This window comes from Lynx canadensis, chromosome C2, assembly GCF_007474595.2.
Source record: "Lynx canadensis isolate LIC74 chromosome C2, mLynCan4.pri.v2, whole genome shotgun sequence".
Classification (NCBI taxonomy): Eukaryota; Metazoa; Chordata; class Mammalia; order Carnivora; family Felidae; genus Lynx; species Lynx canadensis.
The window spans coordinates 65,676,869-65,702,851 of NC_044311.2; the positions used below are offsets into that span (position 1 = coordinate 65,676,869).

General features: G+C 36.9%; 1 protein-coding gene across 1 annotated transcript in view; it reads right to left on the reverse strand.

Annotated features, from left to right (window-relative positions):
- SPATA16 (spermatogenesis associated 16) overlaps nt 1-25,983 on the reverse strand; it is a 219,796-nt gene that overhangs the window by 35,262 nt on the left and 158,551 nt on the right. Inside the window, exons 6-8 of the mRNA XM_030330286.1 lie at nt 9,932-10,078; nt 8,760-8,872; nt 1,362-1,526 (exon numbers count right to left, since the gene is read on the reverse strand). Coding sequence (XP_030186146.1) covers nt 1,362-1,526; nt 8,760-8,872; nt 9,932-10,078 — 425 coding nt within the window. The remainder of the gene's footprint in view (nt 1-1,361; nt 1,527-8,759; nt 8,873-9,931; nt 10,079-25,983) is intronic.

Genomic DNA, 25,983 nt, shown 5'->3' on the forward strand with positions numbered 1-25,983 from the left:
TTTTAGGAAGACAGGATCAACACTGTGCCAGCTTCTTAAATTAACATTTTCTTTGCTTCCTCTTATCTCAGAGGAGCATTAATCATCTAAAATTGGCTATAATATGCACTTTGAAAACTCCATACTTACTGCACTCCTGAATGCGTTATGAATGGAAGGATAAACACTTAGCCTTTTAGAAGGTGCTCCACTGCGCACAACCATAAAGGTTTACAAAGTATTATTGCCGGTTTTGATTTAGTAATTCCTTGATTACTAGACTCCCTCCCCCCACAGTTTAATACTTTGGTACGCATAGTTTTATCATTCAGCTAGTCAGACCCTTTTATATACTTTGAATATCAGTATTTATAATACCTTTTTATAGGGTCAGATGAACATTATAAATGTTGGCAGTTCACTTCTTGATGGATTAATTTGTTACAACTTTAAAAGCTCAAAGAGGGAGGGTTGCTTTAGTTACCTGAAAATTACAGGTGATTGGTTTGGGCTGTTCTCATCCTTGCTATGTGAATTCAATTCAGGTCTATAATTAGTTTTAGCTACCTTCAATTAAAGCCTCAAAGTAAAGAGCCCTCCCTTACAACACATTAGGATTTCCATATACAGTGAATTTTACCTTTCCTCGAATGGCCCTCACATTGGTTAGTAATAGTTTTACAAATGAGGAGCCATCATTTCTCATATTAATTATGGTTATAATAGACACATCTGTTTGAAGATTGTTTCTGTGAGATAGTCCATCAACTGATTTTTGACTAGCTCTGTGTTTTCTGAGTTAATTGGTCAATTCAGTTAAAAAAAAAAGCCATTTGTCTAACTACATTTTCCCTTGCAATGAAACAACTGTTTTATCTAAATGTACCAGTGTGTGTGTGTGTGTGTGTGTGTGTGTGTGTGTGTTGGCACTGCCAACATATATGTGATGCTAGAAGTGAATAAGAAAACTATAAAGACTATTTCGTAGGGTTGTTTTTTATATAGTAATTACTCTTGTCCTCTCTACTTTCTCTTACAAGAAAATTATATACTAACCCATCTGGGAGTTTAAGAAATAATTTATCAAAATTATATTTTATTTAAAGCAAAAAGCCTGACCCACAATATGAGTAATCAGCCCTTTTCCATGTTTTTACACATCACAAAGTTCTTACTATAAAAATGGAGGCTAGTCGACATGAGCAAATAAAAGACAGAAACACATCTTTCTACATTTTCCAATTTCTTTATTAAAATGCCTCAGGAGGGTTGGGCAGGTTGCCCTCAGACTACATTGATTCTCACAATTTTGTTTTTCAGGACATATCATTCTTCTGTTGGCTGGGGGCCTGTGAAAGCCTTAAACAAAGAAAAACACTTACCAATTCCGTCTCCTCTTGACTGATGTCCTGTAGATAGGGAATGGTTGCCAGCTCCGCCATTGCTTGATTGATCACCTGGGACTGCTCCTTCACTCTCTGCAGCCGGCTCAGGAGGCTGGCATACTGCAGCTTCTCCATCACACCCGAGCACCCGTGGAAACTCCCCTGGTCTCCCAGTAAAAGGAAATGTTTTAGACCAAAATCATGGAAATAGACCTCTCCCTAGAGATTGAAGTCAGGGATTATTATATTTACATCCTTGGAAGCGATGGCTACCTAACACAAATAAGTGTTTCTTTCCATTATTTTAGAGAATTGTCTGCACCCTTCCTTCAAACAGATGAATGTACAAAAAGGAAACGCTTTGCAAGACTGTTGAGAAGGATGTGCAGGTGGCCCTGTAGAAGGAACCTGGGCTGAGGGGAAAAGAGGGGACTGAAATTGAATGTGTTCCACTCTCCCAGTGGGGATCCCACAAAGTTGTGTTCATTTAGAGAGGGTGACTTTATCTATGTCACCAAGGCATCATAGGAGCTAAGAGTTGCCTACTGTCTTGTGTATATAAAAGAATACTTTTTATGCAAGTTGAATCCTGAAAAATGTTATGCATATTGAATTCTGTCTACCCTAATGGCTAAAATTAAATCTGCTTTTACCTTTAGTTCTCACTGGATGGCCTTGGACTCTGGTTCCCCTCCTTGTGGTATTAGAGCACTTGATTCTGGCTCCTTGGACCATCCCAACAACTGACACAATCCATCTTGAAATAGGCTACGTACACATTTGTAAGGGCCAACCCCTCCCCCATGAATCTATTGGTATTTTGGGCTTTCTTAAAAATGGGGCACACTTTTAATAAGGTGTGCCAGTCAGCCATAAAACAGGAGACATGACCTTCTCTAAAACTTCTAATACAAATTGTAATGCTTGATGGGAAAAATAAAACATCACAAAATTCTCATTTATATTTAGGAAAAAGGGGACAGAGGGGTATCTAAGGGTTAATAGAAAAGCTTTGAGTTTCTGCTGTGTTTGGAGGGTGATAAGAAGTGGGAAGTCACAGAAAGATATAGTTTGGCAACTGCATTCCACATCCTGGTGCTCAGAAGAGGAAGTCTGGATGACTGGTGTTCCTTTATAATAGGGTTCCTCCTTGACCACCTGTACAGGAATCATGAGGTTTTGTTAACTGTGCAGAGTACTGGGCCTTACAGGGTGAATCACTATCTCTTGATATGTTGCCCTAGAAATATGATTTTTAGCTAGGTTCCCTCCCCATATTCAAATATCTCAAGTTGAAGTTGAACAAACCACCATTTTAAAGCCTAATATTTGAACAAAGACTATTTTAGTTTGTATATGTTTATAGAACAGATTTTTCTCTCCAGACATTAGAGAAGGCAGACATGATTTTTTCTTCTTAAAATAGAATCTCTTCTAAAAAGAAAAATTATTAGAAACTAGCATTACTAAAGAGCATCTGAATTTCAACTTGCATGTGGAAAGCAGTTCTTTCTGAAATGTCACATTCGTGTTTTGATGGACACTGACCTCTAGAAGTTGGCACTCTTCTAGCGTCTTGGTAGTATAGGAAGGTTGAGGAGCATTACATTGTATATGCTGTATATGCCTCCCTAACACTTATCTGTGCCATTTGACTAATGCCCTTCTATCTCTGCTAATTTGTTTTTCCTGATTAATCATTTATCTGAAAACCTGTGAGCCTATAGGAGTGATGATTGCAATTGTGGATTTGGGATCCCTTCTCTGACTTGACAAAATAGCTAGCTTACCCATTTAGTTTAAACATGTAGCTAAACAATGGGACACTGTCAAATAGAGGAAAGCAAGTTGCAGGAGAAACTGTTTTCTTTCTGAAGAAAAATTGCTTTCTTTGTTCTTCTTTAAAATAAACAATGGGGCTCATTGTAGGAAAGTGGTGTAGTGACTCAACTCCAAAGAGCAGAAACAACAGCAGTCTGCTCGGGAACATAATCTATCAGTGTAATTTTCCAAAACATCAGGAAAATAAAAATAGTGGAAGGCAATGGTGCTTTGTTAGCTTGATTGTTGGATGCATAACAAAACAGGAAGCGCTCCATACAAATCAGATTCTAGGGAGAGAGCATAGTTGACTGCTAATCGTTACCTATCCTCCCCCACTACCTTAAGCCAATGCAGTTTAGTTATCAGGGGACTATAAGTTAATATTTTACCTATACAAGATGCGGGTTTTTGAGAGACATAGTGAAAAAGAGATACCAATTGATATCTAACGCCAGGAGGAATGTTTTAATGCTGTTTCTTTAAGAAAATAAAGGAAATAATGAAACATGAAGGAATTAGGTTAAACATCTAATGTTACCAAAAGCTAAATCTAAAGGGAAAGTAGCCCTCCCAATGAGACTTCAGGAGTGATCAAAAGTGTCCTTAGCTGCTGGAAAGAGTGTAATAAAGTGGCCAAGACTGAAGCTAAAACCTCATACAGGTACAATGAAGGTTAGGTAAATATCAAGTGCAAATGAAAGCTTCAGTCCGAGAATTGCCTAGATTTAACAGCAGGTATGGTTAAATGTTTGGCAAGTAAGTGGTACTATATAATACCATTAGAAAGCAGAACCCAAGTAAATATATTTCCATTTGACATACGTGTAGAATCATTAATTGCAAAAAAGGGGTAGAAAACGCATATCATTGTTCACTTCAAATGTGTATATGTAAACGTTTTTTATGCTTCACTTGGAGGAAATTAAAAGTAAAATTAATGAGGTATTAAAACATGGTTAGGTCATTTTTTGGCAAGTCAGGCTGTGAAGAAGGCTTCATGCATGGCGAGAGATTTTATTATTTTAACTCTTTAACATTTAGCCCAGGAAGCACAGTACATAAGGTTGAAACTGACAGCAGCCAATAAAGTTAATGAATGGAAAAGCACAATGGCATATGGTAGCATGTGAAATAATTAGGACAAGGATCCAGAGAAGGAAAAATACCATTAGAGCAGAGCTATTGGTTGAGTGGGGTTGACGTTAAATGGGATTCAGAGCCAACGGGTAGGAAGGTGGTAGAATATTTTAGATTATAACTCTTACGGTACCAGAATCATTCTTGTTTGGCCATGTGTTATTGTTGTATGCCTAGTAAAGGAATCTATAAAGATAAGGAAACTGGGGTCAGAGTGTAAGGAGAATCATTGCCTGACACACAGAAAACCAGGAATGTCCTTGTCTCCTTCTACCGTCTCATGGCAAGAGATGAAAATTCATGTTCCCTGGGAAGCCCTACTGTGGTGAGTAGATTCACTCCATGGCTGGAGATGACACTTCTAATCCTGCCTTTGTGAATAGATCTGAGCACATTAGTGATCTAAGGAAAAAAGTTAGAAATCTGTAGGACACTCACACAATCATTTTAGAGGAACATATAATTTCCAAGTATACAGCTTGCATAAAGAAAAACAAAGGTCTATCAAACTGTCCTTTGTCAAAACAAACTAAAACCAATTTAAAATCCTGAAATTTGTACTGCTTTACAAAGTGTTTCAACATGGATTATGTACTTTTGGTCTCCAACAACTCTGGTGGGCCTGGCAGATATCAGCTTATTTAATAAATGAGAAAAAATAGTTCAGAGGTTAAGCGACTTGCCCTAGGGTTACACAAAGCATAGCCTTGGACCAAAGTCTTCATCTGTAGGTGTCACAAGTGAGGGTAACAACTAATATGAACAATGCAATACCTAAACATTCAAGTGGACACCATTTGATATGTGACAAGAAAAAAAACACATACTTCAGGGAATCTTAAAAACACTGTTGAGTGTTTCTTGGGTCACAGTTAATGGCACAATGTAGTAATAATTTCTACTTACCAACTCATTACTTGCTTCATTAAGCTAGGTTACCTTCGCAGCCAATTTTATTCAGTCCTGCTTTATGAAGCTGTAGTTGGACATACAAGAAAAAGCCTAGAGTCCAATATTTGGATATACTTGTGGTTCCTGGGTACCTTCTGGCTCACTTGCTTCAATTCCATTGCATCCATATTTGAGATAATCTTCTAAAAACTATTTTGGAAGATTCCATTTCCCATAGAGTTAACGTAGAAATGTTGATAAAATGCCTTGCACGTAGCAAAGTGGTGCTGACTTATTTTAAAGAAGACTGAGGGATTATTTCGATGCTAAGAATTTTAGTTGTGGTTTTCAAATATCCTTTATGGACACATGAAGATACATGCACATACAAATTTATAAGTGGATAGAATGCCCTTTGAAATGTGAGAAGAAAATGAGTGAAGAATATTTAAAAAGTGTGTGATGTCTAGATAGGCCCAAAGTGCATACACAACACACTGTGAGATATGAACTGGCAAGAGGTGATGTGGCCAGTGCCCTGACAAGTAATAAGGTATGGCCACTGTTGCCCCAAAGAGCCAGGGCACCAAGAGATCACTTCCACAACTTTCAGCTCTGCTAAGCTAACCATGGCTCTGCTAGGTTAACCATGAACTGAAGAGGTGAAATAATGCTGTATGGTGATGGTTTTTGTTAGCAAAGATTCCACTGCTTGCAAGGGTCTGGTGATGACAAGGATGATGTACGCGGGTCTCTAACCGAGGTTGGTGATGGTGTGTGTATGGCTGGAGGAGGTTATGATAGAGGGTAAATTGGAGAACAGGACCTAAAATTTGTGGTAGAGCCAATGAGATTGCTATAAACTGAAAGTTTGTATCCACCCATCCAAATTCATATATCGAAGCCCTAATCCTGGGTGTGATGGTATAGTGATGGGGCCTCTGGGATTAGACAAAGTCATTAGTGTGGAAGCCTCGTGATAGGATTGATGCTCTTATATGAAGAGACACCAGAGAGCTTACTGTCTGCCATGTGAGCACACAGAAGGTGGCGCCGATTGCAAGCCAGGAAGAGGGACTTCATCAGAACTTGAGCATGTGGCACCCTGATCTTGGATTTCTAGCCTCTAGAACTGTGAGAAAATGGAAATGGATTTCTTCTTCTTCTTCTTCTTCTTCTTCTTCTTCTTCTTCTTCTTCTTCTTCTTCTTCTTCTTTTAATTTTTTAATGTTTGTTTATTTTCGAGAGAGAGAAACAGAGTGTGGGTGGGGGAGGGGCAGAGAGAGAGGGAGACACAGAATCTGGAGCAGGCTCCAGGCTCTGAGCTGTCAGCACAGAGCCCAATGTGGGGCTCAAACTCATGAGCCGTGATATCATGACTTGAGCCAAAGTCAGACGCTTAACCGACTGAACCACCCAGGCACTCCTGGATTTCTTCTTGGTAGAAATATAGGAGAGATAATTGAGTGGAACGCAGTTATGGGGAGGGGGGGAGCTATGTGGTAGGAAAATCAGTAAAAATGTGCTTTTGTATTTGTAATGCATAGAATTACAAATAGATTAGGGGTTTTATAGCTTTTTAAAAATGCTGAATAATGTTATTGAGCAGATAAACTGCTGAACAGATGTTAAGTAGCTGTTTGTGATGACCCCCTTGGTTCCCCTTGCAAGGTAAGAACATCAAATCAATGATGTAATACAAAAGCCACAAAAAGAAAATTCTTCAAAATTTCCAGCTTCTAGGCCTTTTGAAAAATATTTTAAAAGGGGAAAAATCTGTAGTCTTTATAGCCTGTTAATGGGAAGTTCCCTTTATGAACTTTCAGCATAATGGCTTACATTTTGTAAAACAGTACAGCATAATTCAGGTCTTATTTTGGGCTTTTTAACACTGAAAAGTAGAAAGGGCAAATTTTCCCTGGATCAGACAACTTACCTTAGGGGTGTACAAAGATCAATTGCCAACTCTTAGGGTAGTATCCAATTTAGAAGTGTGGTGCAGAGGCACTAGCTTGAAAATTCCGAATTCTTGTGTACGTAACAAAATAGTTACGTATAATAGCCCAATAAATGAAGTAGGGAAACACTGTGTTCACTAAAAATGTGTTGCTGATTTGAAGTGACAAATGTACTGCAAACTTGAATTAGATATCAGGAAGGCACAAAGAAAAATCTCTTTAAAGAGACACTAGCCTAACAAATTCTGGAAATTGCATAGTGTAGCATTGCAATATGTTTTAAAAATATATATATACATATACACACACACACACATATATACGTATATGTATATATGTATATACACACACACATATATACATATATGTATATATATACATACACACACACATATATACACACATATATACATATATGTATACATATGTATATATGTGTGTATATATGTGTGTGTGTGTATATATATATATTTTAAAACATATTGCAATGCTACACTATGCAATTTCCAGAATTTGTTATGTATATATATATATAGATATGTATATATATGTGTGTATATATGTGTGTGTGTATATATATACTTTAAAACATATATACATATGTATATATATGTGTATATATGTGTGTGTGTATGTATATATATATATACATACATATACATATGTTTTTTTAAAATATGAAATTTATTGTCAAATTGGTTTCCATACAACACCCAGTGCTCATCCCAACAGGTGCCCTCCTCAGTGCCCATTACCCACCCTCCCCTCCCTCCCACCCCCAATCAACCCTCAGTTTATTCTCAGTTTTTAAGAGTCTCTTATGGTTTGGCTCCCTCCCTCTCTAACTGTTCTTTGTTTTCTTCCCCTCCCCCATGGTCTTCTGTTAAGTTTCTCAGGATCCACATAAGAGTGAAAACATATGGTATCTGTCTTTCTCCGTATGACTTATTTCACTTAGCATAACACTCTCCAGTTCCATCCATGTTGCTACAAAAGGCCATATTTCATTCTTTCTCATTGCCAAGTAGTATTTCATTGTGATATAAACCACAATTTCTTTATCCATTCATCAGTTGATGGACATTTAGGCTCTTTCCATAATTTGGCTATTGTTGAAAGTGCTGCTATAAACATTGGGGTACAAGTGCCCCTATGCATCAGCACTCCTGTATCCCTTGGGTAAATTCCTAGCAGTGCTACTGCTGGGTATAGGGTAGGTCTATTTTTAATTTTTTGAGGAAATTCCACACTGTTTTCCAGAGCGGATGCACCAGTTTGCATTCCCACCAAAGTGCAAGAGAGTTCCTGTTTCTCTACATCCTCTCCAGCATGCATAGTCTCCTGATTTGTTCATTTTAGCCACTCTGACTGGTGTGAGGTGGTATCTCAGTGTGGTTTTTGTTTTAAAATATATTAAAACAACCCAAATTATCAGCTAAACTTTGCTTGGTTCTGCAGATGAGATTTACCATGAATGCTTCTGAAATCTTCCAATATTTGCAATATTTGCACCATAAACTTTCCATACTTTTGGAATTGTCTAAAATTTGTGCTTTGGACAAATATAAGACACTCATATACCTACATTCAATTGGGTGCTTCTAATAAAATCCAGTATTGGCAAGATCCGCTTCCCCATTGTCTCCATGTGCCTCACTGTGTCTTCTTTGGTCAGCAGACCGAAGGGAGTTTTATGTTCTAAAAATTGTAACAGTAAACTTTTATACTATTTTTCCAGACTTTCATCTCAAAAATGCTTTCTTTAGCAAGCTATATACAGATATCTCAATGTTAATAGATATGAAATCTTTAGTGTAGAAACCAGTACCATCCCTAGACCACATGCATAACAATGAAAGATCTATGAGGAGAAAGGCAGAGGAGACATTGCCCTTTCGAGACTATCATTTATTCATTTTGTTGTGTTTCCTGATTGAGAGATCTAAGAGACAGCCTATAACAATTCATCTCTCTCTGCAGAGTGTTTTTCCTGACTTGTGAAAAAATGTTGTCATAAATGTGTCTGATTCTTGTCTTGTTCCTCCCAGGTATTATTCAAGTGTGCAGATCCCATTGACTTTGAATGTGGCTTGAAGTTGAGATAAACCTCGGAGGATAGAGTGCCAGATAAAACACAAATCCTTAATTATGTGGGTAGAGCTGAAGGAATAAATTTAACCTGGTCATGAATTCTGCCCACAAATCTGAGACTTCGACTCCATGTGAATATTTTCTTCATTTTTGAAAGTTTCAACTAGAATTACTCAATACCATTTAACTGTAATACTCTTCAGGAGATCTAAGCTCTCGGTTAATTACATGAGAATGGAACAAATATCAGTACAAAAGCAGATAATCCAAGTGATTTAAAGTTGTCATTGGCTATATTTTTTATTTTGCATAATACGTTTGTCGGATAATTTCCTTCTACATTTGCTAACTGATAAGAACAAGAACTTGTATTCTTTAAGTGCTTTATGTTTAGGCACTTTATGTTTAGTGCTATAGGGGTGAGATGGTTGGAGTGAGGGAGGCAGGCACTCTAGAATTGCATTGATCTTGGGGGAGTCTGAATCCCAGGTATTGTTAACTAATCCGCAAAGAAGACTGGAAGGAGTTAATAATTACCCAACAAACATTTTTTGGGGTCTAGCACTACTATATGCTAGGCCTTGTGATGAATAAGATTTGCTGAAGAATGCACAGTTCCTGCCTTAGAACAGCATTGAAGGATAATAATAAGTCCATGTGATTTACCTGTAAATGTAGGCAGCTTCCTACTTGATAGTTTTTCCAAAAATTTTCCGTCTTCTTTGTTTTTGAACCCAAGAGTCAAGAGGTATTGTTGGGGAGGAAAAGATGACCAGTCAGCTGTCTGAGGCAACATGTGGACTCCTTGAAGATCTGAAATACAATAGGAAATGAATTAAAGGCTTTGATATCAAAGGGTATTTTCCCCCTAAATTTCAGGAATTGTACTTGGAAGGCATTATAAATACCAATATTAGAGGCACAGTAGAAGTATATGCATCAAAATGTCAAATGCATGATATATCAAAATTTTATTGTATGTATTTCATTATTTATGCTTTTTAAAAAATATAAACATACACAGAGCATAGTAGTAAAATATGGTTAGATTACATGGATCTCCTTCCATTCAAAATAATAGAAAGTTCAGGACAAGCTTGCAGGCTTAATATTTTTCTGTGTGCTCTTTTCAAGAGAATTTGATTTTTCTGTTCATAGTTTAAGATTTAAAGAAATAACGTTATATGAAAGGAAAGAGAAAAATTGCCAAGTGAGAATTAAAATATAAGACTAATTAATTTAGTTACCATCCCTTCTGTAGTTGAAGAAAATTTGAAATGACAAATATGCTGATTTTTGTAATTAGACTTGGAAATAATTCAAGTGTCATGAAAATGGTTGCAAAACAAACTCATATACTTAATGACCATGAGAACTAATATTTACTGAGTACTTATTTTCTACCTTCCCTTGTTCTAAGTACTTTGTGCACATTTTCTTTTTAAATCCTCATGATAGCTTTACAAAATTGGTGCTATTGTCCCCATTTTGTGAACAGAAAGTTGAGGGACACAGATAGGATGTGACTTACACAAGAACACAGCCTGTAAGTGGACAAAGTGGGATTCATCCTTGGCAGTCTGACTGCAGAGACCGTGGACCTAACCCCTGCACTCTGCTTTAGGCTTGCTTGGCTCTGGATTACTTTTGAGATACAGACAAATGTCAACTATGGGGTTTTGGTGGCCAGATTCACTTAAATCATTTCCATTCTGAGTGATAACACTTTGGTTAATTGTAATAGACTTCACAAATGAAGGATGATGAACAGAGGGTTTAATGAGCTCTCCTGACTTAACACTGCCAGAAAGGGAAAATGATGCAATTCCAAATATCCTTCAGTTATGATTTGGTTAAAGGTCAGTTTTTAATGTAGAATCAGAACTGAAATGGTAATGATTCAAATACAGCCTTCATTATTTATCTGTAATATGCCTTTAAAAAATAATAGATACAGAAACCATGAATGTTTTTATCCACCCTCTCTGGCATACTCCATTCCTATTTTTAGCTGCAGAACACTTTGTTCAAACTAAAATTTACTGAGAAGCCCAGTATACATATATGTTTTAAATATAATTTATTGTCAAGTTGGCTAACATACAGTGTGTAAAGTGTGCTCTTGGTTTGGGGAGTAGATTCCCATGATTCATCACTTACCTACAACACCCAGCGCTCATCCCAACAAGTGCCCTCCTCAATGCCCAGCACCCCTCTTCTTCTCTACCCTCCCCCCCATCAACCCTCAGTTTGTTCTCTGTATTTAAGAGTCCCTTATGGTTTGCCTCCCTCCCTCTCTGTAACTATTTTTTTTCCTCTTCCCTTCCCCCATGGTCTTCTGTTAAGTTTCTCAAGTTTCACACATGAGTGAAAACATATGATATCTATCTTTCTCTGACTGACTTCACTTTGCATAATACTCTCCAGTTCCATCCACGTTGCTGCAAATGGCAGGATTTCATTCTTTCTCATTGGCAAGTAGTATTCCATTGTGTGTATAAACCACATCTTTATCCATTCATCGGTTGATGGACATTTAGGCTCTTTCCATAATTTGGCTTTGTTGAAACATTTGTATAAACATTGGGGTATATGTGCCCTTGTGAATCAGAACTCCTGTATCCTTTGAGGACCCCAATATTTAAAGTTGATAAAAGTAGGGGTGTTCTGTTTGGAGCCTGGAACACCAACTACCCACCCGCATGACCGTAACCCGTTCTACACCCTACATGCAATAGTCACCTTAAACCCTTCCACAGACCAACAATTTTTCAAAGCTCTTTGACACATTTTGGTTAATCAAATAAAGCATGGCTGTCAAACAGAGAGTTAACATGTATGCTTATTGAAAAAACCAAAATATCACAAAATATCTTTTAAACACAAACACAGAACAAAATATATTAGACATGCTTTAGTCTTTCTTTGGTGACTCAAGATCAGGTAATCCCTTGATGTTATTGAGAGCCAACATTTATCTGGCACTTCTGTGCTATACACTTTTCCAGGATTATCCTTTTCACTCAACAACTATGTAGGTGGGCCTATTATGATGCTCACCTTGCAGACGGCAAAACCAAAGCTTCAAGAAGAGTTTGCAAACTTGCCTAGGATCACACAGGGAGCAAATGGAGCCACCAGAATTGAAAGTCAGGCAGCTGGACATCAAAACTTGACTCTTAAAACTATCCCCATGACAACTGAGCCATGACAATAATCATTATTCTAAGAATCAATGGGAAGCGTGTTACAGAAGCACGGCAATGCCAATAAATAGATGGTTTTAATAGACATGATTCTAGATAGGACATTTCCTCCTCTATCTAGAAAAGTACACAGCAAGCACAGAGTTCTCAGAACTAATAGAGTAACTTTTAGGTGCTTTAACATGCAGATTTAACAAGGCTCTTTAGTTGGTGCTTGAATCACAAACTGCTTCTTTTTTAAAGACTGTCTCGTTTCTCTAAGCAAGGTGAAAATTGTGATTTTTGCATTTAAACTTCAAAGGTGCAGGAAGTTTCCTTGCTTTTGAAATCTTCTGTAGATAACCACAGGCACATCTTCTGCTTCCAGCCTAATACTGTCTAGTTGTATATAGTAAGGGAAGAGTTCACCAGTTTGGCTGAAGTGGCCAAGAACCTGATCATGTAGAAAGGCAACTAAGTAAAAACAAAAAGGACACTAACTCACCCTTCTGATATATGATCATCATATTTAAAAAAAAATTTTTTTTAACACTTATTTACTTTTGGGAGACAGAGAGAGACAGAGCAAAAGTGGGAGAGGAACAGAGAGAGAGACACAAAATCTGAAGCAGGCTCCAGGCTCCCAGCTGTCAGCACAGAGCCTGATGCGGGGCTTGAACTCACTAACCATGAGATCATGACCTGAGCTGAAGTTGGATGCTTAACCAGCTGAGCCACCTCGGTGTCCCTCGCGTTTATTTCGATTGTGGTCATCATTTAGCATTCTATAAGATGCCTAAATTTATAAACTGTCAGCATTTTCAGGAATTAGCATACTCTGGAGATCAAGGCCAGAAGGTATGTGATCTTTGGCTACAGTTTGCTCTTTAACTTGGTTTTGCTCCCTGACTTACAAGGCCTGAGGCTTTCAGGCCAGGCTGGGGATGATGTTGGGGGCTGTTCCATGGAGACGTCCTTGGCGTCTTGGGTACCTTTGGAGGGCAAGAGGCCCCCTGAATAGGTGTGGCTAGGCTTTATGTCTGCTCTGACCTCCATACAAACCCAGAGTATATCTAGACATAGAAGCTTCTGGATCCCAGGGCTGAAACTTCCTGTCAGCACCTGCTTCCAGCTCAGAGGGGGTTCCTGGCAGGACACCTTTAAAGCTTTAAGGCCTACATTGACAGAAATGATAGGAGGCTCCAGAGTGCCAAAGTTCAGAAGTGATTAGGGTATGCTGGGCATGGGCTGGTGTTGGCAGTAGGCTTGCAAGAGGCATCTTGAGATTTGTCATTTTCTGGTGCAGCTCTATTGCCAGAAGCAGCCAGATGTTTGAGGGCTCAATTACATAAATAAATGGGGAGTTTGAAAGGTTGACCTCTACTCGCTCTTAAATATTTGGTGGATAAAGAGGAGAATGGCACTGATAGTGGCAGTGATTAGATTGACTAGTGAAACTAATGTTAGCAATATAGCTAATTTATCATAAAATATGCTTGCAAAAATAAAAGTATCTTCTGTTCCTTTCAATCCCCTGTTTTATCTCATGTGTTCCATCTATTATGAACTTCTAGTTGAAGTTTTAAGACATGAGAAGGCCCCTACATTCAAACTGTTAAATTTAGAAAAAAAAATTTTTTTAAAGTGTCATTCTTATTCCATTTGTATGCAGAGTAAATTGCAGTTGTATGAACATTTAGCCTAGCAGGTGGTCTATGACCCAAAATGACGACATACTTACCAGATGTTGAATCTCATGTAACATTAATTTGAGTGCTAATTGTTCTCAATTTTATGCTCATAAACCTCTACCTACGTCCGAAAAGCCCTGTGCCCCTGATGGATATGAAAGTTAACCAGATTGTATTGTTCTTTGGTAGGAAAGTTGAACTGATTAAAAATGTTCGCTTTGCTTCTGTCATTCCAGAAGAAAACACGAGAAATAAATCCGTTAATGCATTCTTTTACAATTTATCACAATTAGAGGTGAAATTTAGATGACTATGACCAAATTTATTATTAAAAAATCAGTTTTTCAGGTATGATGCAGTTCCAAATTTTTACCATTAGGAAAGTGAATGCTTTAAAAAAGAATATCAAACATAGTTTATGCAGATTAAGTTTCTTGCAAAAACAAAATCTTTCAATTCTTTTTGAAAGATGTCTAACCTCAGCAAAAGAGGATAAAGTTTGCCCTTTATCAAGAACATTTTATTGTACCACAGAAGGCTGGTCTTCAGTGTTATTCATGTTTTCAGGTCTTCAAGTTATTCATGCAGTTTGACCTTCTGTACTGTTTGCCTCCTCCTTCTTCTCCAAGTCACCTTCCTGGAGTTCAGTGACAGTCTCTTCTCTTTCTACCTGTCTCTGTCTGTCTGTCTGTCTGTCTCTGTTTCCTCCTCTCTCCTACACACACACACACACACACACACACACACACACACCCCTCCTGATTGCTCTTTCTCCCTTGCTCTTCCTGCCTTCTCATTCAGTGGTCTTCCAAGCTGTCCTTGGATCACTGATAAGTTCTTCATACGTACAGTCTTGGCGGCAGGGGGCTGGTCTCTATTCTGGTGGCTTTAGCGATTACTGCTAAACAAAACATTAGGGATGGAAAGTATAGTCTTACCTGAAAATCTCCACCCAATTCAAACACAGCGTTTCCAAATGCCTCCTGGGACATTGCTATTTGCTCATCCTTATAGAAATTACCACCAACAATGCAGCGAATACATTCTTCAAAAGTGATTTTTATAATCACCACGACTTCCTTCTTCCCTGCTTTTCACGAACGTGTTATAAGGATAACTATTATTCACCCAATTATTTGGGTTTAAAATCTGGAAGCTATCATTGACTTTTCTTTCCTCTTATTCCCTGGCATTTAGTGAGTCTCAAAACTAATTGAATTTGGCCATTATAATACATCTCATATTAACTCCTTTCTTAGCATAACCATTGCTACCGCCCTGGTCAGATTTATGATCATAACATCTGGATTACAGAAAACGTTTCCCAACCAACGTCACTGGTATCATTTCATGCCAATATATCTCCACGCCAGCACCCAATGAATATTTCTGGAACATCGCCTTTGTGGTTGTCACATCCTTCCTCAGGAACTTCAGTGACTTCTTTCCTGGTATTCAAGCCTCTCAACTGTGTGCATCTGTTTCACAATCTGTACCTAATTCCTACATTTTTTCCAGTATAAACCTTAATCATCAGCTCTGCTGATTTCACTAACTTGTACCAGCCTGTGCTTTTCCTGCTTCTGAACTTCTCTTTGTTCAGAAAAGTTCTTTCCACCAAGAAACACTTACATATTCTCTCTCATATTGTAAATGACTATCCTTCCAGATGTACCTAATTTAAGTCCCACCCTGTCCATGAAGAGTCTCCTGAATATTTCAGTATCCCCCTTCAAACTCTTAAAGAAATCTATACTATTCACTCTAGAGTCTCTTAAGGTTTCATGGGGGGTATGTCTTATCTCTTTAACAGGTTTTAATCCTCTTGAGAATGACATCTTCAAGTTATGTTCATGCCCCAAGCATCTAGTGGGTGTCCATCAATATTTGAATCTAAAAACAAACTTTTCCAAATCCTGAATTTTTAATGGTAAAAAAGAAAACTTCAGAAAAAATCTTTTTCAAAAAAAAAATAACTTCAAAAAGAACAAATAAAATGTTCAGAGCTTCTGAGATATGACTTATTTCTTTGTCACAGCCTTTGTTCTTTATTTTACCTAAACCTTAAGTGATTTCTGTTCAACGTACGAAGGATGAGTGAAGTAAGATAACCAGCATCAAATAATCCAATGAAATAGATGCTCAAACGAACAAACCAGCTTTTCCTGGATGGAAAAATTAGTTTCATATTCAGGTTGTACCCTGGCTGCAGCTTGTTCTCAGGGAAATATGAAGTCATAGCTACAGAAGAGGACTGGATTAATAGAGAGAGTCTGACTTAGTGAAACTGTCAGAACCACCAGAAAAGCATCTGTGCAAACATGAAATACTGATTGTAGATCAGCAGACTCATCTATATATATGAGGGATAGCTTTATCTGTTATGAAGCTAAATATGCATAAAATAAAATTTAAACTCTCTGGAAGTAAAGTACAAAACATAGATGCCGCCATCATCATCAGTATTTTCTGTTGGACACGTCATCAGAATCACAGCCAACGGATTGTGAATGAACTTTTCACAGCAAAAAAAAAAATTTTTTTAAAGAAAAAGCTTAAGAAGTTTAAAAACTCTTTGAGAAATACGCAAATCTGTTAGTGTTCTATCACCACCTTTCTCTAAGTTTCATTTCCTTCTCTATTTTCTGGTGTCTATGTCATTTCTCTGCCCTTTGTCCATAACAAAATGTTCTGACATTTTGGGTTAGAGTGAAATCTCATTTCTAAAGGTCCCAATTGCTCAGTATGAGATGGGACCATGTCAGTTTTATATGACTTCTTTTTACTGATCAGTTTCAGACTTTAACTTCTACAGTGCCTTCGTAATACCAACACTTTGTCATTAGTTCTTTCCCAACCATTTTCTGAGTTTTATCTTGTACTCCTTTTAATGCCAATACTTCTATCTTGGAAGTTATCCACAAATTCACATCAGCAAGAAAATAGCAAAAGGCAGCAACTTTACAGCTAAGTTATCATTATTGCCCCCCCATAAATAATAAAAGTTTCTACTTTTAAAAACATAGCATATTGTGATTTTTGCATTCCATGTGTGAGAAAGCTATATATATAATGAATCTTTGTATAATAAATTACATTTTCCCGTTGACCTTCATTATAATTTCAGAGTTCTAGATATAAGTGGAAAAAATTGGTTTCCATTCCTAAGATTCTTAATTCTCACTTCAGACTTCTGGTCTACTTCTCCAAAACCAATCTTTGTATTTTTAACTTTCTTCTCATAACCCATATATACACTTAGAGAAATAAATAATTCCACAGGATTTTTATGTATAGTTCATTTCTATTTCACTTGAAATTCATGTTGATTCCAAAGTTTTATGTTCAATCTGCTGTATTGTATTCTGGGGAAGTTCCTTAATTCCATCCCCACCAAAGTAGATTTGAAACAATACAAATATTAAAGATACTGCTATCCTATCAATATTTACTAGACTCATGATCAGTGAAATAATACAATGTTGTTATAATTCCCATAAACAGCTATATTTTTGCTCTATATGAGAATTGGAATGGCCATTGGTTGGTTGGTTACCTACTATGCATTCCCTCCTCCTTTTTTTTCCCCCCTTGGAGAATTCCCTCAATCTCTACTTGCTCTAAAAGTGTGACCTAACTGATGCAGACCAGTCAATCCACGGCATTACTCTGAGCTCAGTTTTGGTTCAATTATAAGCATAAGTGCAATTTGGGCTAATGAGAAAGAGCAAGTCTCAGGAATTGTGTGGAAGAGGCACTCACTGTTCTTCAGAACAGTGTGATTTGAGATCTCTAATGACATTTGAGCATTTTGCTATTACTCAAGATCTTAGCATTTGAAAGTATGGTACAGGAAGTGGGATAGCAGGCAGAACTTGAGAATAAAGCTGACTGCAGAAAACAGAGCAGTGAATGAGCTGTTGGATTAAGCTGTATTTAAAGGCAGTGCCACCTGTGGGTCTTTCAATAATACAAATCAATTGTTCCCTGCCTCCCTCTCCTCCTTTAAAATTTAAATATAATGAAGTCAGTTTGAGCTGTGATTCCTACCACTTGAAACCAAAGATTTCTGATATAGGGATTTAACTAGTAGTTTGTACATTTCTAAATACTATGGAATCCTTAAAATATTATAGCTGAGATGCAAGACAGTCATAAATTCTTCAAGTTAGCTATCTGGGAAGAATATTTTCCTTATTTAAGACACAACAGTTTGAGGACTAGGAATTAATTTTTACAGCTACTACAAAGATAGCAAAATTGAATGCATCTTGGTGATGCCATTATTATGATAATATTATGACATTATTACCAATAATTGAACTTAAATGTATATTAGCATAATTTGTTTTGATCTATATCATAATTATTACTTTTTCATTTTTGGTTAGATTCTACATCTTATAGAAAGTGACTTTTGGGTAGTTAACTAAGAATGCATAATAAAGTCTTACATAATCTGAAAACCTCAATTTCCCTTATTATCTGGATTGGTAATCTATTTATTTGTTTGTTTATATCCCAAGGTAGAAGTGTAATGACTTGCCTTACATAAATACATACGACATAAGAAAAAGTGTAAAAGAATGCTTGAGGAAAACACATCAAAAGGAAAAGTAAGAGATGGATGATAAAGCCGCAAGATTAATACACAAAGTGTGTTTTATAAATTTTCATATAATTGTTAGAATTAAACAGGATCAGCTATCTCATTCACAATATTCCTAGAGATTAACACTGGAAAGGAACTACTTATCTGTTTATTAGGGAATAAATTTGAGGAGAGTATTTGGAGAGCTTAGAGTAGGAAAGAGACTTGGAGAGAAGCTGCCATATAAGTGTGTGTGTGTGTGTGTGTGTGTGTGTGTGTGTACACACGCGCACATATGTGTATGTGTGTATGCGTTTTGTAGAGCATTATGGATACAGTACCTGTAATACCTGCTTCCTGCCATGTATCCCATTCCAAGAGCTCCATCTTGCCCTAACTCATTGGTTTTTCTTGAGAAGCTGCAGTAAAAATTTACATTACTTGCACTTATTTTTGGATTATTAAATGGCATTTCTTTAAATGCCATTCTGTCTGAATGAAAATATACTATGGAGGATATATTATATAGTTCCAGAGAAGTCCAGGAAAAATGCAATCGTGAAAGGTAACAGTAGATGATGGAGACCAGAAGCAAACAGTGCCGTAACCTGCTACTGCAAAGGACAAGTGACCTGTTTGTTGAGAAGACAGAGTAGTGCCAGAAAACCACATTTCCCATTGGAAAGACCAACATTTTCATATTTTAAGAACAGAGACTTTAGCTCTGTATATGGGGGAGTTACATACTTTGGGAATGATTCTCTGTTTCTAACAAGAATTCTGTGGTACAAATACAAGATGATTTATCATCTTTATAACCAACCCGGTCGTAACACTTTCATAATAATACTGGGGATATAAGCTCTTTAATTCTATAACCTTTTCCATTTGAGAAAGTGAATTACAGAGAGGAAAATAGTCTTATCTTGAAAACTCATGATCATGATAAAATTATAATATTTTAAAGAAGAAAGAATAAAATGAGGAATTTTTTATTTCCTATTTTAGAAAGCATAAGAATGTATTATCCTTACTGGTAAATGATGACTGAACAAGAACAGGGTTATAAATTTTAGTAAAAAGCAATTCTTAAAGGTCTATTTTAAAACAATATATTATTCGTCTGAACATACATATTTACTCTTGGGAGTTAAATTGCAATGGAAAGACAAAATATGACTCTATCCACCTCAGTGTTAAAGTAATTGATATCTGATCCAGAAAACTTTTCTATTAAACATTACTAAGCACAGATCCATTACTGAATATTTATTTATTTAGCAAATAAATCTTGATATTTTCATCAAGAGGAGACAGGATATGCTTATTGTATTACTTTATTATTATTAAAATACAACCATGCAAGAATAAGAACTATACAAAATTGCATTATTTCACTGGAATATATGAGTAAAAATCTCAAGCAAAATCTTTATAAATGAAAACATAATAATTCTGGGGCTGATGAATTATTATTTGTTTTATATACCCTGACTACTCTGCATGAATCAAACTGGATTTTTCCTTAAACAAGAAAAATGGATAGCTACACTGTTAAAAATTCAGTAATTTTTTCTCCGTAAAACATAATACAATACAGCTCTATTACAATAAGGATTTAAGATTTTCGCGGGTCTTACCATATTCCACAGATAGCAAAAGATGCACGGTAAGTTCCCGAGGATATGTAAACCTGGTTGTCCCAAAAGGCAGATTTTAATTTTAACCTTCCTTCATCAGTCTTGTAGAAGTTATAAAGGGCAATATAGTTTAGTACCTGCCACTGAGGGTGAAAGGGTTTTTTCTCACAATAAATAACTAATTTAGTCGGTCTATACAATAAAAAGATTCAAAATATTTATACCTGTTTGCATTTCAAAATGGATTTATTTTTATAGCTTTTCTCTTTCCATCTGTTTCTCATGTGAGAATCCCTGACATGGGTTACTATGAACTGGGGGCTAGCTAGAGAAAAATGCACTGCCTGGGGAATCTTTATTGTGAAAACCCTTCCCGCTCATTACCGCCACCTCTGCCAGCTATTGCTGGGCTCATTGCACTGTCACGTGACCAAGGAGTAATGTACTCAATACTATCAGGTTTGATGAAGGTGACCTGGAGTTGGGCAGAGTTTCTGAACTGGGGGTTTGTCTGCCAGCCCCTGCTGGGAGAGTTAAATGTGTTAGTCTCCAAGTTTTAATGACAATAACTATTTATCCAGCAAAACTTTGATAGGTAAACTCCTCATCCAAGATCTTCAAGGTATAGATTTTATGACCTTCATCTGTTGATTGTTTATTTAGTTGACCTCTGTAATTTAGAAATTCTTACTTATAACCTAAATTTCTCTTGCTGCAATGAAAAGTATATAATTGTGTTCTATCTTCCATAGGGCCCAGTGAGTCTCCTGAAATGTGATCTTTCTGTGGGTGGGTACAAACATGTGTGTATGACAGCATTCACCTGTAGTTGTCCAGGGAAGGATGAGTGAGTGTGAGATAGGAAAGAATGTGTACAATCTCTGAGCGTTTCTGAGGGTAGAGTTGATTGCAAATGAAGGAGTGTTTATTCAGTCACTGAGTTCACATGAATTTATTGTGTGCATTACAGATGGACTAAGAAGCTGCTACCTGTTATGATGTAAGGCAGTGTATTAGAGTAAAGCTTCCTAATGTAACAACAAAAACACCCAACACAGGGGCGCCTGGGTGGCTCAGTCGGTTAAGCGGCTGACTTCGGCTCAGGTCATGATCTCGCGGTCCGTGAATTCGAGAGCCTGGAGCCTGTTTCAGATTCTGTGTCTCCCTCTCTCTGACCCTCCCCCGTTCATGCTCTGTCTCTCTCTGTCTCAAAAATAAATAAACGTTAAAAAAAAAAAATTAAAAAAAAAAAAAACACCCAACACAAAAGCCTCCAAATCTCAGTGATCTAAAGCAATAGAATTTTGGTTTTTGCTCATGTGGGTATTCAGTGGATGACCTTCCACAAGGTAATTCAGGGAATCCAAGCTTCTTTTGTCTGTGGCTTCTTCAGTTCCATGGTCCTATCCACTCAGTCAGTAGCCAGGGAAAGAGAGTTCTGCATGTAGGGTTTTACAGGCCAGGCCTGGAAGTGGCCCACATCTTTTCTGCCCACATTCTATTGGTCATTATTCAGTCACAAGCCTCACCTAATTGTAAGGGAGGTTGGAAATGTATTCTAGTTGCATATATGGGGAGAAAATAGTTTGGTAAACAACTAGCTAGTCTTGCCACTTTCAGTGCACTTTCCAAACTGCTCCCTTGTCTGTTTTCTCCTCCATCATGATTTTAATTAGAGTCAGCCTTCCATTCTACCATTAGAGCTTAGGTTTTAGTTGAAAACATTCTATAAAAGAGTGGAAAAATACAGTCCAATATTCGCCCTGAATTACAAATTACTAAAATCAGATCCCTTCTTAGAAACAGGTATATTCTAGCACTCCCTAGAATAGTGTCTGGAATATATGTGTCCAATAAATGTCTGATGACTAAATGAACAGATGACAAACCACCCATCTCTATTGTTGATCCTGAGGATCTTGGGATTCTGGAGCATAAAGGGAGAAGAGAAATAGAAAAATAGCATAGCAAGTTGGAGAGAGGGTTAAAATTACTTTCAGTCTTTAGTGGAGTAAAGGGGATTTCTTGAGTAAGACCCAGAAGGTGACTTGGTTTACAAGCCAGCATTATGGCAGGGAAAGGGAATCTCAGAGAATGGCTGTAGGTTGGGCCAAGTTATGTGGTGAGGGTGGTTGGTGTACATATAAAGAAGCATCTACACCAAAAGGCAGCATGGGGAACTCATATACGTATCCTTTGATCACCTAATGTGTTACATAAATGAACCCATCTGTTCCTGCTCAAACCAACAGAGATTATCTGAAGTTGAATTAGCCATGTAATCAGCAACTGTACCAACCTGCACCAAACTTTGAAAAAAGAAACTTTCCTCACATGCCTACTGACCTCTTTGGATATTGGATATGTCTGAGCTATGTGAAAGTTGAAACCAGACCAGGGGGAGAAGAAAATCCCATGGGAAGGGGAAGGAAGCTGGTGAATTTGATTCAATAGTTACTGAAGAAAGACTAAATTTTAGAAATGATTGAATGAGACTGACTCCTTTGCAATGGGATAGAATATATTATTGGCTCTGGACAGACAAACAATGAATATGTGTAGGGGAAAAAAAAAGCCTCATGTCTGCACACATCTGCTTTGTGATTGTCCAGTCATACTGCTGTATGGCTATTTGTTGAAATAAATAACTGAATACATTTTTGGCAGAATAAAAGTTTCTTAAATTCCATCTACAAGGCAGATAAAAGGAAAATCCTGGTTTTGGAGAAGTGCCAATAAAACAAAATAACTACTCTCTTAGTGTGACTCTCTTTCTAGCTACTACCTTTGGCTACGGATGCCTGCCCTAATCACTTAGTACCACCTGTAAGATGCTAAAGATAACATTTGACCTTTCCTATTCCTATGCTTTGTGTCCTCACTCACCTTAGAAGCCAGACCACTAAGGCTGTGCATATACAGTTAATAACGATGGTTTCACTGTCATTCCAGCAATGACTTTGGGGGAAGATCCTTTACTGATTTGTAACAGAGACAAGTAATGTCATCAGTGCAATACCCTTCCTTGTTCGCCCAAGGTACAGGTTCTACAGAGCAAAGAACCTACCCAATCCCAATGAAATTTAAAATTCTAGACTGCCTTCTCTACCTCCAGAAGCTGTCTTTCCTCTCTAGTTTCTTATATAGCACTGTCATACTCCAGCAATTAGTAATTATAAAATAATAGAAACAATCATTAGTAACTTATAATTACCATCTTTTCCAAAGTATAAGATCCTTTAGTATGAATCTCTTGCCAATAGATCACAATTCATCTTGATAACAGGTTGATGGAGTTATATGAGACATGAATCTGGATTATTAATGGTATTATTGTTTTTAAGCTCTCAGTGACAACAGTGCTTCCTAAGTGTTTATTAATCTTCATGACTTCTCTGTGAAGTAGGTTAAATATAACTAAATTCATTCTATCAGTAGAGCAGTTGTCATACAGGTGATCTTCAATGAATTTCTCTTCATTACCAATGGATCCAAGAATAGAAATGGAAATAGCTGAATCTGATTCATTTTCCATGACGCTAGACTGACATGACTCTTGTGTGCTATTAAAGCCACTCCTCCCAAAACTCTTAACATATCCATAACAAAATAATAAATGATTTATAACAATTAGCAGAAAATGTGAGTTCTGAAACATTTTTATTTACTTCCTTACAAAATGCTCACACTAAGTAAATCAGCATTGATGGTCATTATAGCATGCACTGTATTTTCTCTTCCTTTTCCTTGCCCTCAAATTCTCATTGTTCTTTAGAGATTCATTATTCAATCATCACTAGTTAGATTTACTTAATATCTTTCCTCCACAGAGTTTGAGGCACTGTGGAGAAAACAAGGACTATATAGAACCTAAATTTAATGCTTCTATCACACCTCTGCTCCTATCAGATGGCAATGGTATAGCTCAATGGCAAGGACATGGGTTCAAATCAAAGGCCTGCCACCAGTGATTTGCTGTGCATCTTTGGAAAAGCTATTTGTTTTCTCTGGTTGTTGTTCTCTTATTTCTAAGTAAGAATCATCTTACTCCATAAGATTTGGGAATAACAAGAGATAATAAACGTAGAATGCCTGGCACCTTAAAAGTGATCACTAACAGAGTGCATTACTAATCATATAAATCAGTGACTTGGCCCCAAAGCCATGAAAAAAGGAACTGAAAGGCCCTTAATAGGAAGATGAGATATTAGGTATGTGCATCTAGAGATTTCGCCTCAACATGGTAGTTGTTGAGTGACTCTTAATTTTGTACAAGAAAATCTTTGTCTTAATTCAGAATAATAGCTAGCACATAATAGATACTAAAAAGTATTTTGAATGAATTAATAAAAGCAAGTGGCTTCCAAAGACAAAATGAGGAAAAAAGGATAACACTAATGTTGTGTCCTCTACGTACACTTGACCATCCAGATCTCATTGGGATATCAGTGATCCAAGAACATAAGGAAAGAGGGAGGTTTGAAGTATGAAAGAGATGGAAGGAGAGTAGAAATAGCACTGGAAAAAAATCCATCTTTAGGAAAATAATATACTCATCTAGTTTACTAATGAAGAGTATGGGGAAAGGTGGCATTTTATCACATGTTATTTTTTCATTTAAAAAAGTCTTAGGGTTTCTCCTTTTCACGCATAGAATCATCATGGTACAAGGAATATTGTGCTAGACCCACAGGATTAGTTCTACTTAAAACCTTAAAATAACTTCCTGTTTCAACTCATCAAATTAAAACAATGTCCTCCTAAACAATCCTAAAAGTTTTATGGAACCATAAAAGACGCCAAACAGCTGAAAGCAATCTTGAAAAAGAAACACAAAACTGGAAGTATCACAATTCCAGATTTCAAGTTGTATTACAAAGCGGTAGTAATTAATACAGCAGGGTACTGGCATAGAAATAGACACATAGATCAATGGAATGGAATAGAAAATCCAGAAATAAACCCATAATTATATGGTCGATTAATTTTTGACAAAGGAGAAATCAATATACAATGAGAAAAAGACAGTCTCTTCAACAAATGGTGTTGGGAAAACTGGACAGCCATATGCAAAAGGAATGACACTGGATCACTTTATTTTACCATACACAAAATTAAACTCAAAAGGGATTAAAGACCTAAATGTGAGACCTGAAAGCACAAAAATCCTTCAAGAGAGCATAGGCTGGAATCTCTCTGACATCGGCTATAGCAGCTTTTTTCTAGATAGGTCTCCTGAAGCAAGGGAAATAAAAGTAAAAATAAACTACTGGAACTATGTAAAAATAAAGTTTTCTGTACAGTAAAGGAAACAATTACAAAACTGAATGGCAACCTACTGAATGGGAGAAGATGTTTGCAAACGACATATATGGTAAAAGGTTAGTGTCCAAAATATATAAAGAACTGATACAACTCAATACCCAGAAAACAAATATTCCGATAAAAAATGAACAGAAGACATGGACAGATATTTCTCCAAAGAAGACAAAAAATGCCCAAGAGACACATGAAAAGATGCTCAACATCACTTATCACCAGGGGGAAATGCAAATCAGAACTACAATGAAGTATCACCTCAAACCTCTCAGAATGGTTAAAATAAAAAAAT